This window comes from Balaenoptera physalus, assembly GCF_965194825.1.
Source record: "Balaenoptera physalus genome assembly, chromosome: 9".
In the NCBI taxonomy this organism is placed as follows: Eukaryota; Metazoa; Chordata; class Mammalia; order Artiodactyla; family Balaenopteridae; genus Balaenoptera; species Balaenoptera physalus.
Genome location: NC_138888.1, coordinates 10191939 through 10208040, shown reverse-complemented (window position 1 = coordinate 10208040; position 16102 = coordinate 10191939). Strand labels below are relative to the sequence as shown.

Sequence of the window (16102 nt, the reverse complement as noted above, 5' to 3'; positions counted from 1 at the left end):
TCTTCGTTGCTGCGGGCGGGCTTCTCCAGCTGCGACGAGCGGGGGCCACTCCCAGCTGCAGTGCGCGGGCTTCTCACTGCAGTGTCCCCCCCCATCCCAACCCTGTTGCGGAGCACGGGCTCCAGGCATGCGGGCCTCAGCAGTTGTGGCACACGGGCCCAGCAGTTGTGGCTCACTTGCTCAGCAGTTGTGGCTTGCGGGCTCTAGAGTGCAGGCTCAGCAGCTGGGGCGCACGGGCTTAGTTGCTCTGCAGCATGTGGGATCCTCCCAGACCAGGACTCGAACCCGCGTCCCCTGCATTGGCAGGCAGATTCTCAACCATTGCGCCACCAGGGAAGCCCCGAGGTGGATGTTTTTACATTTGAAATGAAAGATAAAAAGCTTGAACTATTAGCTAGAAGCTTCCCTTTCCCTTCCCAGCACTGTCCGAGGTAATGGTGTATTTGGGTTATGACATTATGTGTTTTGTCTGGCTTGCTGAAATAAAATTACTTCAGAGCATTGAAACTACACAATAAATTTTCACCCACTATTAGCAGTACTCATTTTTCCCTTTTTTTCCTTTGGACCCCAGAGCCACAAAAAATAACCAACAACAAATAGATGCCCTGCCTAAGAAGATTTATGTATTCCTGAGGAATAACCAATTTAATGGAGATTCACAGAGAGGGTTTCTTTTTATTATTATTATTCAGATAATTCAGCTATTTGTTATTTCATGCAGAGGAAATGTTCAATGAAAGGCCATTTATCCTCACAGTCTTTTGTATGGGCTACTAGTAGTATGCTTTTTTTTTTATTGCATTGTGCGTTTTGAAGTATTGAATTTTTAATAATTTAAACATTTATCAAATTTTCCTCTACCCATTTATGTGATTTGATTCCAGCTTTATTAAGTCAAATGCTACCTGATAGAAAGTAATCATCCAGCATATCCAAGGAATATTGATGATTTAGCATTTACTGTGTCTCTATTGATAGATACATGTGAATCTGCTATAACTGTGTTACAATCTCTGAGGGAAACAGGAATGACAGAGGAACCCAGAATGTGACAGCGTGGCTCCTGACAGGAGTGTTGGTCTGAAGGTGTGCACTTGACTTTTCTAGAGATGGGCCAGAGATGGCTTGGATCCTCCCCACCTCAGATTACTTGGTTTGGGCCCATGGAGATAAATTACCGGTGACAACAGCAAAGCATTTTCTCCAACAAAGGACACTTTTGGAGAAGGTGCAGATGATACAAGTGATGGCCAGTGGGGTTTTGTGCACCTCAGTTAGCAGCTTTGTGCAGCCGGCATTCCAGCATCCCCTTTGCTGAGTTCAGACAGTTGTGCTGTAGACAGTGTGCAGGGCCAAAACCAGTCCTCCTGTGTAGTGACGAGTTGTTACAAGCCTCAGTGAGCAAGTAATTATTTAAATGGAGTCAGTGTGACTGTGAAGGTGGCACCTCTTTCTTCACTTCAGATGTGGGGAGAAGTGGGATGGTGAGCAGTGGGGATTGTCTCCCTCTAAAGAAGCTTTTGTAAAATATGTAGTTGGACTAAAAGATTAGAATTATGTATTCCTATGGGAAAAGTTATAAATTATGTATAACCTCGTTAAATATACCCTTATATAATACTTGTGTTGTTACATTGTACTTATTTATGTTTCGTTTTATAATATTCATTAGTCGTATACTTATCTGCATGTAAACTGTCACCTTCAAGAAGATATCTAAATGATAGAAAATATATCTACCGCCTGTGATTCTAAGTTTGCCTCACCAGAAGTCACTGTACACAGTATAGGGCATTTCCACCTGAATAACTTACAGATAGTAAATGAGCAGCCATATGCCACTGTGGCCAGGCACTGTCCCCTTGGAGGTATGTCAGCATAGGGAAATTTCGGGGGATTCTTTCAAGGCCTTGCTGATCCAGCCAGAGACAAGTGTTTCTCCTGAGCTTTTCTCATACCCTTTGTATGTGTTAAGAGTATTCTTTATATATTTGCCACATATAAAAATAGTCGTGACTATCTACAAATGTATACACGTAGATAGACCCTTTGTGTTTTCAAAAACAAGGAATAAAATATTTTACAGAGTATGGTATATTATTTACCATGAACAGAAAAGATCTGTTTGTGTGTTTCCGGTCCTATTTTACCATCTTCTGGGAATGATTTTGCAGCCTTGCAGGGAGACTAAGTAAAGGTAGCTGGGAGAGTAGGAATGGACGTTTAAGATCCGTTTTACTTGCACCATATGTTCTTTATGTTCTTTTTGAATATATTAAATCCAGGTGGAATAACTGCCTTAGGACCTTGACCCACACTTACTCCAAGAAGTCATTCAGCTCTAAATTCCAATGGTAAAGCCAGAGGCTACTACTTGAAATGTATTTGCAGTACTCACACAGCACTTTCTGCAGTCAGAGGTTCTTTACTGCCCCTTTTTATGTCTGAACTTTACATGCTGGATTACTGATGTCAAGAGGAGGAATAACAGTGACGTGATTTAACAAATCCTTATAATATTGGTGGTCTTTCTCTTCTGGGAAAGAAGAAAAAAATAGTGCCCCTGGAGTAACAGTGCCCTGGGAAGCATATGGCTCTTTGCAGCATTCACTGAGAATTCTGGTAAGAAGTCAAAAATAAGCATTTTAACAAAAGGAACAGTAAAAGCCACAGTAAGGAAAGACCTTATGATCCGTTTAGTAAAATAAAACTTATATCGTAAGGCAGGAGTACTAAGTAAAGCTATTACTCTATATTCTATCCTTATTTATCTCTCAAAATAATATAGCATTGTAATTTTTAAATTTTATTTATTTGTTTGTTTATTTTTGGCTGTGTTGGGTCTTCGTTGCTGCACGCGGGCTTTCTCTAGTTGCAGCAAGCAGGGGCTGCTCTTCGTTGCGGTGCGCGGGCTTCTCATTGTGGTGGCTTCTCTTGTTGCGGAGCACGGGCTTTAGGCACGCGGGCTTCAGTAGTTGTGGTGCACGGGCTCTAGAGCGCAGGCTCAGTAGCTGTGGTGCACGGGCTTAGTTGTTCCGCAGCATGTGGGATCTTCCCAGACCAGGACTCGAACCCGTGTTCCCTGCATTGGCGGACGGATTCTTAACCACTGCACCACCAGGGAAGTCCCAGCAATGTAATTTTCGAAATATGTTTGCATACCCTGAATGCCCATTTTAAAATATATAATAGAAAATGAAGAAGTTTGGGGAATTTCAAACTAATATGCATGCTTATATTTATCTAAGTGTGATTTTTAAATCACTGTAAATTGTCATTAATTATCATAATACAATATTGGCCTAGTTCTTTATGCTAAAAAAAATCGCCTTTTATGTACATTAACACATTTAATGCATGAAGAAGGAATTAGAAAGAAATTACTATTTTTCAAAAATAATATTCAGGCATAATTTATTATAAATGCTACCAAACTATCTGTTACAACCTTAGGAGGAGCAGGACTTAAGCTGTGTGTCCATGGCTTTGCCACTTTCTCTGGAATTGTGGCTGTCGTCCCTTTGAACCCACTCGGGGAATAACTGGCAAGGACACGTGGACTTTCATAAAGAAGCCCCTCTTTCCGTACTCATCCTGCTTTCTTTCCCCTTCTCTTCTTCTACAAAGGGGGTTTCTTAATGTATAGATTTACTGATTCCTATCTCGCTAGACGCAAGAGGTAAAACTGCACGAAAGCAATCCACTCCTTTGCACGAGGCTGTCTTCTTGGTGTAATATCTCTCAGCTGCTTTTTTGAGGTTTCACACGTTCACAAAAATAACAGCATTTTTAGCTGATCCCAATAGATTTTTCTCTGCAGCTGCATCACTTGAAAAAGCTTTTTGTTCCAGTTCTTAAAGTCTAAGTATTGAAAGTAATTTGGAAAAAAAAAAAAAAAGAAAAGAAAAACATCCCAATTATGATTTGTGTGTGTGGTGATGACTTCAAGGGCTGACTGGGCTGCGAATGGGCTCTGAAAAACAAGCCAATGTGCCCGTGGAAAATACAGGCATTTCAGCGCATCATTGAGTGTGCTGATGTAAACTCACAGGCACGTGCCTGGGTAGGCTTTTTTGGCAGGACCTCTGGTCTCAACCTGCAGTGATGCTAACGATATTAGCAAATTAGCACCACAAAGCTTGCCAGCTAATTCGCCAGAGCCCTGCTCACTCTCTCACTGCTGTAATTAAAACTAATTATTTTCTAAAACATAGTAATACATGAATATGTGCAATAATCATTTTGTAGTGGGCAATCTGTGGAGCCTTTTTTTAAAGCTTTTTTTTTTTTGCACATTATGCTGCATGTGCACTGCCGTGGTTGGGCCAGCACGTTGATTTGCAGAATGTAAAATGGGTCCTGTTCATAAAACCTCAAGGTTTATTTTATTTTGAAATGGGAATGTTTTCGGTTTTTCACTCATTTAGAAGGCTCGTGATTCTCTCCCCTCTCCCTTTTCTCCTTCCACCTCTCCTCCCTCTGCCTCCTCACACAGCTGTGTGGTGTGACACTCACAGCCCAGTGCTGTGCAGATGGTTTGCACAGTGGGGTTCTGTAGAAATTCAGCTGTTATTCCCTGGATATCTACACTGACTCCCTACTGTAGCCTTGTTCTTCCTTTAAAAGGAAATCTAAATCCATATTCTTGACTTGAAAATAACTAGTAGTATTTGCAGTAAATGCCTGTAAATCCGTTGTTCTTTGGTGAACCTTTCATTCTAAAGCCTAAATGAACTTGATTGAATTTCTGAGCCAGGAGCTAGAAAATGAGTTTTGCCTGGGATCGTAGGGTTGACGTGAGCTGGTGCGGGTGTCTAACCTGGGCATTTGAGCTGAGGCTGAGGACTGATCCATGTATGCACTGCACCAGAATGAAAGGAAACCAGCCCCATTGCAAAATAATTAGAAATCCTCTCCTTCAAAAATTACTTTTGATTATTGTTTTTGAAGTCATCTGTTACAACCATCTTCCATTATTGTAGCCTAGGCCACATGTAATAGGTGCGATTTTCAAATGAAACAATATAAAGTGGTAAATGATTTTGCAAACTATGGATTATGTGAATTTAGGAAGTTAAGAAAGCAATAAATCCTCTAGTCAACCAGTGAAAATAGACATATCCAGCATTTGAACCCCTCATGAGCAATTTAGACACTGGGCATATTTCTACTTGCACCTACTCTATTAAAGCTGTAATAATTTTGAAAAACTAATATTGATAAAAGTTGACTTTCAGTGGCTTAGGTCTTGAGTAAATGATTGCTTTTTTTCCCCCTAAGATAAAAAAGGATTGCCAGAATGTCATGCTACTTAGATTTCAGAAATGAGTATTCTCTGAGTTACAATTTCTTTCTCCTTTTTTCTTTCCTTCCTTGGAGGGAAATTCGGGTGCCCCATCACTCAGTAGCTTGTGTTAGCGGGAGCACAGCCTGACGCATCACATGTATAATCCCAAACTCTTTCTCCTGTTTTCGATTAGCATCTATGGGTCTTGCAGATATGATGTCTCCTGGTGAATCCAAACTGCCCCTGCCTCTCAAAGCAGATGGTAAAGAAGAAGGCACTGCACAGCCGGAGAGCAAGTCGAAGGTATTCCTCTCTCCCCTGCACGCGGTGTGGGGTCTGCTCGCTGCAGCTGCCGTGTGGCTCTCTCCTCACTTTTTTTCATTTGGTTTCTTCTCTTACGCATGCCTCCATCTTGTGCGAAACGTTTGCAGTCTTCTTTCCCCGCCCCCCTCATGGTGTGGATCTGAAAGTTACTAGTTCTTATGGCATTTAACTCGTGGCTGGGGGAGAGGGGTGGAGGGACAGGACCCACCCAGAGAAATGCTTCGGGGGTGGGGAGAAGGAAGGGATCTTGCCTGGTTGGTACTTGAAGCCATTTTCTCTGCCTTCAGTTTATAGCTTCCTGTTTTGGCCGCCTCAGCAACAACAACATACTTAATATTTTGCTTTCCTACCTTATTTGATAAATAAGGTGAACAGCTTTTTTTTTTTTTTTTTTTTTCCTTTCTTTCTTTCATAAGGGGTAACCCATGCTTAGCATCCCATGTAAGCTTGAAGTAAGCATGGTGGCTTAGTGGTCTTATCCAGCATCCAGCAAACTTACCAAGTTATACTAATTAAGAATGTTGTTTTAATACTTTTATATGTGTGTGTGGTTTTGTGTGTTTGTTTGTACATGTCTTTATATATATATATCTATTATATATAAAAATTAGTCTGTTAAACTGGATGTGCTTTTTGTTATTTTAAATAAAGTTTGCCCTACCTTTGTCATTTTTTTTTTTTTTTTATTCCTCTACCACAGGATAGCTACAGCTCTCAGGGTATTTCTCAGCCCCCAACCCCCGGCAACCTGCCAGTCCCTTCCCCAATGTCCCCCAGCTCTGCTAGCATCTCCTCATTTCATGGAGATGAAAGTGATAGCATTAGCAGCCCAGGCTGGCCAAAGACTCCATCAAGCCCTGTAAGTGGCTCTGGTTTTTTGTTTTTTTTTGTTTTTTTGGGGTTTTTTGATAATTAATTCTATTTTAATGCTTGCTTATTTATTTGTTTTATAAGACTTTTTCTTCATAATTTATCCATGAAAGGGTTTTCTTTATAGTAGTAACAAAATGAGTAAAGTTTGTATGCATCATACATAAGTTGATTGCTGGTAATGAAACCACTGATATAAAGAAGCGTCTCTATACGAAGCATGTGATTGTGTTACTGGGTCCAAACTCCTTCACACAATGACTTTGTTTAAATGTCTAATCCATTGTGCGCTTATAGAAGATCTTTAAAATGAGTTAACTGTCCATTTACATGGGAACTAATAGCAGCCATGGAGTATATGATAAGTTTGGCCTTTGGCCTAAATCTTTCATCGGCTATTGTGTCTGAAACATCTTATTTCAAAACTGCCTATCTTGAAAATATAAACATTACACTCTGGGCACAGTTTAGCATATCATCAGCCAGGCTTTGTTTCAATCTACTTGTCAGAAATTAACAGAAAAGTTGTTGAAATGTTAGTGCATGTGAATATTTGGAATGCTACTCTTAGATTAATGTGTGCCTACATTAGAATCAGTTGAGATAGAAAAATTATATCCTGCACAAGCCTGCTCATAATCTTGAAATTAAGTGTTGATTTCATACGATATTTAAAAAAACAAAAATGGAAATGTGCATATAAGGGAATTTTTTTAGCCTTAATATTCTTCTGTCTGTAGACCTAAGCCTTTATTTTCCTACTAAAGAAATTAATTCTGTGCTGTTAAAAAAGAAGAAGAATGGCACTGTAGTAACCTTTATTTTACATTCATATAAGGAATCAAAAGATCTTAAAAAAAAAAAAATCTTAACATGCAATTACTTGCCAAGCAGGCTTAATTAATGCGCTAATTTTTGCAAGACAATGTATTGAAGAGCACAGCTCAGGAAAAGCAAGTTGGAGGGAAGAAGACTCTAACTGCAGAATCTGGCAATCTAGTCAAAACCCCAAAAGGAGGCTGCTATTAATTATCCATTCGCTGGTTTAAACAGATAGAGCTGAAGGTTTGAAGACTTGGTAGTTCCAGTAAATGTTTGTAAAATTCATGTGGAGCTCTAGTATAACCAGCATTTTCCTTTTCAGAGGAAGAAAGGGCAATATTCGCTGTTACCTCCTTTGTAGACATATGTTTCGCTTTTTCAACAACCGAGATGAAATGAAAAATGCTTCTAATATGGATTAAGTAGAACTAATGGAAGAGAGAGTGCAGCTCCTTAATTCTGATATCTTTGTGTTATTTGCTTTGAGTCTCAGAAGGCAGCCAACATTGGGGGGCGGGGGGGCGGTCCCATAATCTACTTTGGTGTTTTGTTTTGTTTTAATCGTAGAAAAAGTGTTTTTGAATCAGTGATACTCTCAAGTTAACAGATAGAACCCCAGCTATAACTTTTCAAAAACATTTTGTTTATTGGCTCAGAGGGGAAGATTTCAGAGGTTGAAAATATCTTTAAAACCTTAAGATAATAATTAAGAATAATAATTTATTAAAGACTACTAATAGACCATATTATAGGTTTAAAATTTCCATCTTGCTGATTTCTGAATTATAAAGAATGATTGAGATATTGGTTTCAAGTTCCTAGTCACATTATCTCTATCCAATAAGTCCTGTAGGAAACTATTATCAAAACCCTCCTTTCTACTTAAATACGAGAAGAAAGAAAACTGAATTGTTGATTTCATTAATACTTCTACATACATTATCTCTCCCTGTACCATAACCATTTTTTTGTTTAAGAATTTACAAGCAAGCTTCTGCCTCCAGTCTTAGAACAAGGGAACAGCAGAAGATGTGGTTTGAGGTAGCGGGAGGTGTTAGAGATTGCTCTGTATTGAAAAAACAGCCCCACCCTCTAATGAGATGCTCATTCAAGAAAGGAACTAAAGGAGATTGTTATGAAGGACCCTAAGATTATCTCTGCTATCAAATCACTGCAGATATATATTGAAGAGTATTTAACTTCTCTTTCTGAGATACAACTTTAATTTGTACTTAAAATTGCTCCTAACGGTGTTTCTAATAAAGCCTGTCTAATAGCAGGCCTGAAATGGACTAAATAGCAAAGATGTTCTGTGCTTTGACAGTGTGCCATGGACCAGCACTGTTTTGTTACAAAACATTCTAAAATAAAAATAAACATTTGCACATACACATGCATATACACATATTACCAGGCATATGGTAAAGACTGCTGAAATGTAAATCTGCTTCAAAGACTTGAGGAAAAGTGTACTTATAGACTTAATTAAGTTATATGCAAGGAAAACATTTGTGGCACCATAGTAATGTCTTGCTGTAATTTTTCAGCTATCTCCATTTCTTTTTCTTGCCTCCACGACTGTTTCATGCAGTAGGATACAATTTTTACAACACCAAAGCAATATGAGGTGGTGCTAGTGGCCTGAAAAAGTTAACCAGCTTTCTTCAGGGCTAGTTTTTTTGCCCATTGTCAGTGGGTAGAGTGTAAATGACATTTATGCAAAGGTCACATCATAATTAATGTCTCTGAACAAAAAAAGTATGTTTTCAGCCTGATCAGTGATAAAGTGTATAGTCTTTATTTCCTAGGGCTTTTGTTTCTCTTAATGTCCTTTTTCTCTATTTGGGCACCCAAATACTAACTTTGGGAATGGGCTAGTGTGCAGCCCTGGAAGCTGGGAATGGAGATGTTACTTGCCCACCAATCCCTTCTCAGCTTTCAGTCTTATTAGATTGTGTCCACATTCACTTAGCACTTCACTCACTGAAAGCCTGTTTATAGAATATTTTAATCAGCTGTTAATTCTTACTTGGATGGTGCTAGACTTTTCAGACCTTGTTCATTTGAGTATTCACTCAGAACAAATAATGTACTGAGTACCTTCAGTGTGCTGTCACTGTTGGTGGTTCAAGATCAACGCAGTTCCGGCCTCGTGGAACGTAAAGTCTAGTCAGGAGAGTGGAGGGCAGACAGCTAATCCCGCTCAAAACATAGGCCTTTACGCACTGTGAGGCCAGGTGCCACCAAGGACAAATAAAGCCTGCGATGATGATTCAGACCAGGGAGCCGGCATCAGGGGAGGCCTCTTCTAGGACCTAACAAAACTGAGGCTTGACCACTTTCTTTTCATACAGATGCATTTGTTTACATTATGGCACCATAAAATGCATTTTTGAAGATCTAAAAACTACGAAAAGTAAAACAATTCTATTAAAAACTGATATCTTCATTAAGGTTTTCTAATTTTATGAGAACAAATTGAGATATGTAGAAGTTAATTAAACTTAAGTTCACTTAACAAAGAAAGGTAAGAAAAGTTAAAATATGGATAGTCAAGCTAAGTAAATCATTACTTTAGGCCGGTTTCAGGTTAAGAGAATCCACTCCTTTCATAGATAGGAACAAACACTTCACAGTCTCACTGCTTGGGTCACGATTAACTTTCTCCTGGAGCCCTTCCACAGTTTGGGTTTAGAGAGGACCTGGCCCGGAACAGCAGCTGGATCTTTTACTCGGGATGTTGGCGGAGCACCTAGAAGTGATTGTAAACTGAAACGACTGATTTTATATCTCTTATTTTTAAATGGAATCTCAGACTTCTCCTCTCAGTTCTTCACAGATGAAATGCAAGGGGGAGGTTCATGGTGGTGGTTTTAATTGATTTTAGGTGATAATGGTTTTTTCCTATGGTTCTTCTTTCAAATTTTTATTTTTTTAAAAAAAGGATTGGGTCCATTGTTTTCAGCGTACCTCCCAATAAAGACAAAGTTTCAAAATGATGATTTGGAAACCACCTGTTCGTAACTACCTCATTAACGATGACAAAGTTTCTGAAACATTCCCAGTATGAGAACGCGGTGTAAAATGTGTTAGAACAGTTTCTTTTCCTAGTCAGATATTCCTTGGGTGTGAGAATATGGTAAATAAATTTTAAAAACTTATTTGGATATGGAGTATGTCCCCTAATCGTGTATGTACATGAGTTTACAGACATGCATGGGAACATGGATACACACTTTAAGTTCTCATCTACGGTAACTTTTACGTGACTTGCCCTTTAGCTTCAGCATCAGTTTAAATTCTAAAAGATCACGTTATTTTTTTTATCCTACCACTCTACTTTTTTTATTTACATCAACTGTATTACCCAGTTTTATATATTTTATGTAAAGATTTTATGCTTCAATAATTCTAAAGCTGAAGGCTTAAAATTTTAGCCAGAACAGCTTGGGAAAATTACCTGTTAATTGGAGGGACCTCTGCCACTCACCAGCTTGATTAGTTTCATTCTCAAGCATCCTTTCTCAGGCCCTACCACCACTGCCCCCATTTCAGCAGTATGTTTAAAATTATCTTGAGCTAAATATAATGGAAAAGAGTTAAGAAAAACTCCATCTAAAATAAGAGCTGTACACTGCAAATGACAACCTAGTAAATAAACATGACTAAATGAAGTATATTATTATTCCAAGGAAATCTTTATCGAGACTTTGCAAGTGGTTTTGCACAATAATCCCGGAGTTGCAGATATTACAAGTGCACAAATATTGTTACAAATACAGAGACATAAAAGAAAGGAAAAATATACAGTTGGGCTTTTTATGAAACAGCAACTTTTGACATTTTAGAATCAAATACATAGTTAGAAAAATAAAAGACCAAGAATTAGAGCATCAGTATAAACCAAATGGGCACATGAAAGTAAACATGTGTATTTATCCATAGATATGCTGGGAGTATGAAATAGCACATGTCTTTGTGATTAACACATGGTTGCTTAAGAAATGTATTAAAATAACTATAAACAGCCCCTTAACCTTGGCAGAGAAGTTCAAGAAATCTTAAGTCGGGAAAGCAGGTCGTTATGAGCGAATGCCAGAGCTTTAGCTGGCCATTAGTTTACAAAGCTCTCGAGTGTAGAGCCCACACACCACTGGGTCCTGTGACACGTGACCTACCTTATATTTTTTTCAGCAAGTACCACGTGTTTGCTCTTCCTCCATATGATTTAGTTTTACTGAAGACACACATTGGCTATCCATATTTTGACAAGGAAATGTAGGAGTCCATGTAGTTTTTTAGGGCTCTATAACATTACGTGTGAAATTTTAAATTCACTGTGATCATTCAGTGAGCTAGCACCCTATTGTTTTTGAAAATGACGCGAGGCGTCAATGGAATCTTGCCTTCTGGGATTCAACGCTTATATCGATAAAGTAAAAAAGGTTTTTGTTCCTTTCTTTTTGTTTTTCACGTATATAAAAGGGGGAGTTTGGGCCCTTTGTTTAAAGTCAAAGTAAATTCTTAATTAAGACAATGTATACTTTGTGCCTGAACTAGTAGCCTTCATTCCTAATTGTTGTGTGATAGCAGTAGTTTTTTAAATTTCTTCTCTTCTTGTATTTGGTAGCTCATTACTTTTTTCTCACCTTCTTCCCTTTCCCTCCGCCCACCCATGCCCCATCTCCAAATGCTCCTTCTGGGCTCTAGAAGTCCAGCTCATCCACCACCACTGGGGAAAAGATCACAAAGGTGTATGAATTGGGGAATGAGCCAGAGAGAAAGCTGTGGGTAGACCGATACCTCACCTTCATGGAGGAGAGAGGCTCCCCGGTCTCAAGTCTGCCTGCGGTGGGCAAGAAGCCCTTGGACCTGTTCCGACTCTATGTCTGCGTTAAAGAGATTGGAGGTTTGGCACAGGTGAGAATGAATGAATGAATGAGGAGATGCTACAGATAAGCTCTTACAGCAGCTTTCTTTGAATATACAGACTCGAATTTTTTTCTCACAAAGAAAAAGCGAAGCCCCCGGGAAGGTCGCCTTTACTGGGATCCATGTTCATGTGCTGCAGGGGGAGAGTGCTGGGGCCAGGGACCTGGATCCGCTGCCCACTCACAGAGTGACCTCAGTCATTTATTTGGATCTCAATCTTCATCTGTAAGATGAGACATTTGGGCTAGATTTTGCTTTCGGGTCCCTGACAGCTCCAGAATTCTACTGAATCTGTCAGAATTTCATAGAAAATAAAAATGTTTTGCAAATGACTAAATTGTCTAGATTAGATATAAATCAAGTTCACTGTTTCCCTCTATCCAGAGCAATTTAGCAAGAAAGCTAAGTCATACTTCTAAGACCATGTCCACTGTACCTGGGCGACAAGAAGAGCAGTGCTGTCCCTTTTTCAAAGGGCTGGGACTGGCATGGGCACAAGTGGCACCCGGAGTGCAGAATTCCAGGAGGTGCTCGTTTTGGGGTTGTGCAGATGCCTCCTCTGCACTTCCCCTTTCAGTTTTGTACCCTAGAGGCCACACTTTCCTCACCCTAGTCTCAGCCCAGTTTTTAGCATTGGGTCTGGTTTATGTGTCCATGTCCCGAAGTAGAATGGGGGAAAGTGTCTTAAGGGGTGAGTGCCCACTGCGTTCTGGGCACTGTGCTTTTTCTTGTCACTTTTTTTCTCAATACCCATGAAATGCAAGGTCATCAGCCCTGAAGAAGAGATGTAACAAGATGAAGTACAGTCGTCCCTTGGGATCCATGGGGGATTGGTTCCAGGACCCCGACGAATACCACAATCCTCAGAGCTCGAGTGCCTTGTTTATATAACCTACACACAACCTCCCGTATACTTTAAATCATCTCTAGATTACTTATAATATCCAATAAAATGTAATGCTACGTAAATAGTTGCCGGTACAAATGCAAGTTTTGATTTTTGGAACTTTCTGGACTTTTTTTTTTTTTTTGATACTTTGAATCTGAAGTTGGCTGAATTCACAAATGCATCACCCAGGGACACGGAAGGCCGACCGTACAATGTTGTGGCCCAGGGATTCTCAGGCTAGGTGGTGAGGCCAGGTCTGTCTGATTGCAAAACGCAAGCCCTTTCATCTGCCCGTAGTTCTCAGACCTAGCTGTTCATTAGCATCACCTGGGAGGATTTAAAACCTGTCAATACCTGGGCTCCCACCCAGATCAGTGAAAGTAGCTGCTCGGGCCTCAGGTGGTGCAGGACCTCACTATCCAAAGGCAGGTCATCTAATCCACAGGTATCACTGAGGGCCCACCCTGGTCTCGGTGCCACACAGCTCTTGGGGATGCAGGAGAGGCCTTTGTCCTCAGCCCTCCCTGAGGTGCCTCCTCCCACCCGAGACCTGAGGCCTACAACTGAAGCAATCAGAGCTTGACTCCAGACTGCCCGATCAGATGGTGAATCACAGGATGCAGACCAGGTGTGAGTGGTGGTCAGTGAAGGGAGAGGTCAGGATACGCACCTCTCTCCTGCACTTAAACCCTCTGACCTTTCCCCTCTGTACCTGGACACCCCTGACCTTTCCCCTCTGAGCATAGACCCCCCCCGACCTTTCCTCTCTGCACTTAGACACCCCTGACATTTCTCCTATGGGCATAGACTCCCCTGACCGTTCTTTCTTTACACCTAGATCCCCTGACAGCCTTTTTTAGAATCCCCAGGACGCTAAACAATCGTGTTTCACCCGTCACAGCAGCGTAGGGATTGTCTGGACACCTGACTCTGTCAGTAGTGTGTACTCCCAGGTTGGGTCTGTGAGCAGGGCTCTGCTGGCTTAGCTAATGAAGCTGCTTGAATGTAGCCGTGATTCACCGTGGGGAGCTCCTTGGCAGCGTTGTTGCTCACACCCTGTCTTGCGCTCTACCTGGCGGCCGTCAGGTGCGGTTGGCATAGATGCTGCAGCCACAGATAGGTCAGCTCATTCAGGGAGCTCTGCTTCAGTAAGCGCTCTGCCTACTGTTTGGGAAGCAATTGCAAGCCTGCTTGTTGCAGCCTGGCGTTAAGTAACAAAGATGGCATTAAGCATTCCCAAGAGTATTCCGTGGCTTATCATGCACCATTTAGTACTAAGTAAATGGACATGAAGAGCTTTGTGAGAAAGTCTGAATCCAAAAATTGAACATTTCATTAAAACTCACCATCCCCTTAACCTATGCTACTTAACACAGGAAACGTCTAAAGGCAAAATATTCCCCAAGTATTGGCAGGCCTTCACGTTTCCTTCGTGTGTCGACGTCATGTAGCTGTGTTCCCACGTGGGAATCAAAAGGTTAAAATAATTCCTCAAATCCTTTTATAACGTTTGAGGATTTCCTTCGTTTTTTCTCTTCTCTTTTTGCAGTTGTGTTCCCTCCACCCGAAGTGTGAGTGGGAACATTGGGTAGTCCTGTGCAGCCCTTCCCAAGCCCACAGGTGCTGCCACGTCGGCGACCTGGTGGCTCCACAGCTCAGACAGGGCTGCTGGCTTCCGCCGGGCTTTTTAAGTTGGGGTCATTTGGCTGGGGCCTTATTCACCCAACACCACAAGAAAGCCTCGTGAGAGGCTGGGCGCGGACCGAAATTATAGGCTCATCTTTCCGGAAGCTTGCGGCTGTTGGAAGAAGATATTGTTTTTCATATTAAGGCTCAAACACTTAAATTGCAAAATAGTTCTGTTATTGCTTCTTATATTAGTTTTTAGACACCTTTTTTTTTTTTTTTTAAAGATAAGAGGTGGTATGGGGATGAGTGTGAGCGAGAGCGTACATTTGCTCAGAGATAAACTGCTGGGCCCGGACGGCACCAGCTCTGGAAGAGCGTGAGGCATTAGAAGATGCACCAGGCAGAAGAATCTCCACGAGCAATGCTTTTTATGTAGCTATCAGCAGGTTCCTTAATGGTTTTATAACTGTAAATGCTGTCTATGCACTACTGAGTGGGAGTAATGAGCATTAGTTAAAAGAGGCAAGTGAAGAAAAAAAAAAAGTAAACCAAGACATTAAGTGCTTTTTTTTGTCTCCTGGCTTTAAACAAGCCACTTTGCTGCAAACCAATGATCCTGCCTTTTTTTTTTTTTTTTTTTTGCCAGGTTAATAAAAACAAGAAGTGGCGTGAGCTGGCAACCAACCTAAATGTTGGCACTTCAAGCAGTGCAGCGAGCTCCCTGAAAAAGCAGTATATTCAGTACCTGTTTGCCTTTGAGTGCAAGACTGAGCGAGGGGAGGAGCCCCCGCCGGAAGTCTTCAGCACGGGAGACACCAAGAAGCAGCCCAAGCTCCAGCCGCCCTCTCCTGGTAAGTGGTGGTGCTGCAGCGGTAGCGGCGGGCGAGCCGGGGACCCCGCCCCCATGGAGCCCCTCCCAGGCTCTAAGAAGGCCGCTCAGAGTAAAGCAAGCAGAGCAAACTGGGATCTTAGAGAGCCAGGGGTGTTCTGTTCTGTCTTGTCTATTTAGTTAGACCCCGTTGGCAGTGCTTAAGGGAAGAAAGAATAAAATTTGGGGTATTGTCTTTGAAGGTACTGTTCTTTTGCTTTACCTTTTTTAGTCAAAGTAGACTCTGGAATTCTGAGTTTTATACCTTTATTCCTTATACAGTTATTTTAAAATATTCCATCTAACCGTCAAAATAAGTCTCCCCAATAACCTGTGCTAATACTGGAAACGCCGCCCTGCAGATTTAACAGCCAGCTTCTACCAGCTCTGCCTCTGTCAGAGACAGTCCGATTTGTACGTTAACAAAATGGAATTTGGACTTAGTTTTTAATGTCCCCTGCCAAGCAAGTTTTTGCTT

At 41.1% G+C, this 16102-nt stretch overlaps 1 protein-coding gene across 8 annotated transcripts in view; it reads left to right on the top strand.

The window, feature by feature from the left end:
• ARID1B (AT-rich interaction domain 1B) overlaps nt 1-16102 on the top strand; it is a 405685-nt gene that overhangs the window by 365774 nt on the left and 23809 nt on the right. For 4 of the 8 annotated variants that reach the window (XM_082475512.1, XM_082475514.1, XM_082475515.1 and 1 more), the window contains 4 exons: nt 5484-5593; nt 6315-6473; nt 12017-12226; nt 15403-15607. In XM_082475512.1, coding sequence (XP_082331638.1) covers nt 5484-5593; nt 6315-6473; nt 12017-12226; nt 15403-15607 — 684 coding nt within the window. The remainder of the gene's footprint in view (nt 1-5483; nt 5594-6314; nt 6474-12016; nt 12227-15402; nt 15608-16102) is intronic. The other 4 variants (XM_082475516.1, XM_082475519.1, XM_082475513.1 and 1 more) reach the window with 3 other exon arrangements.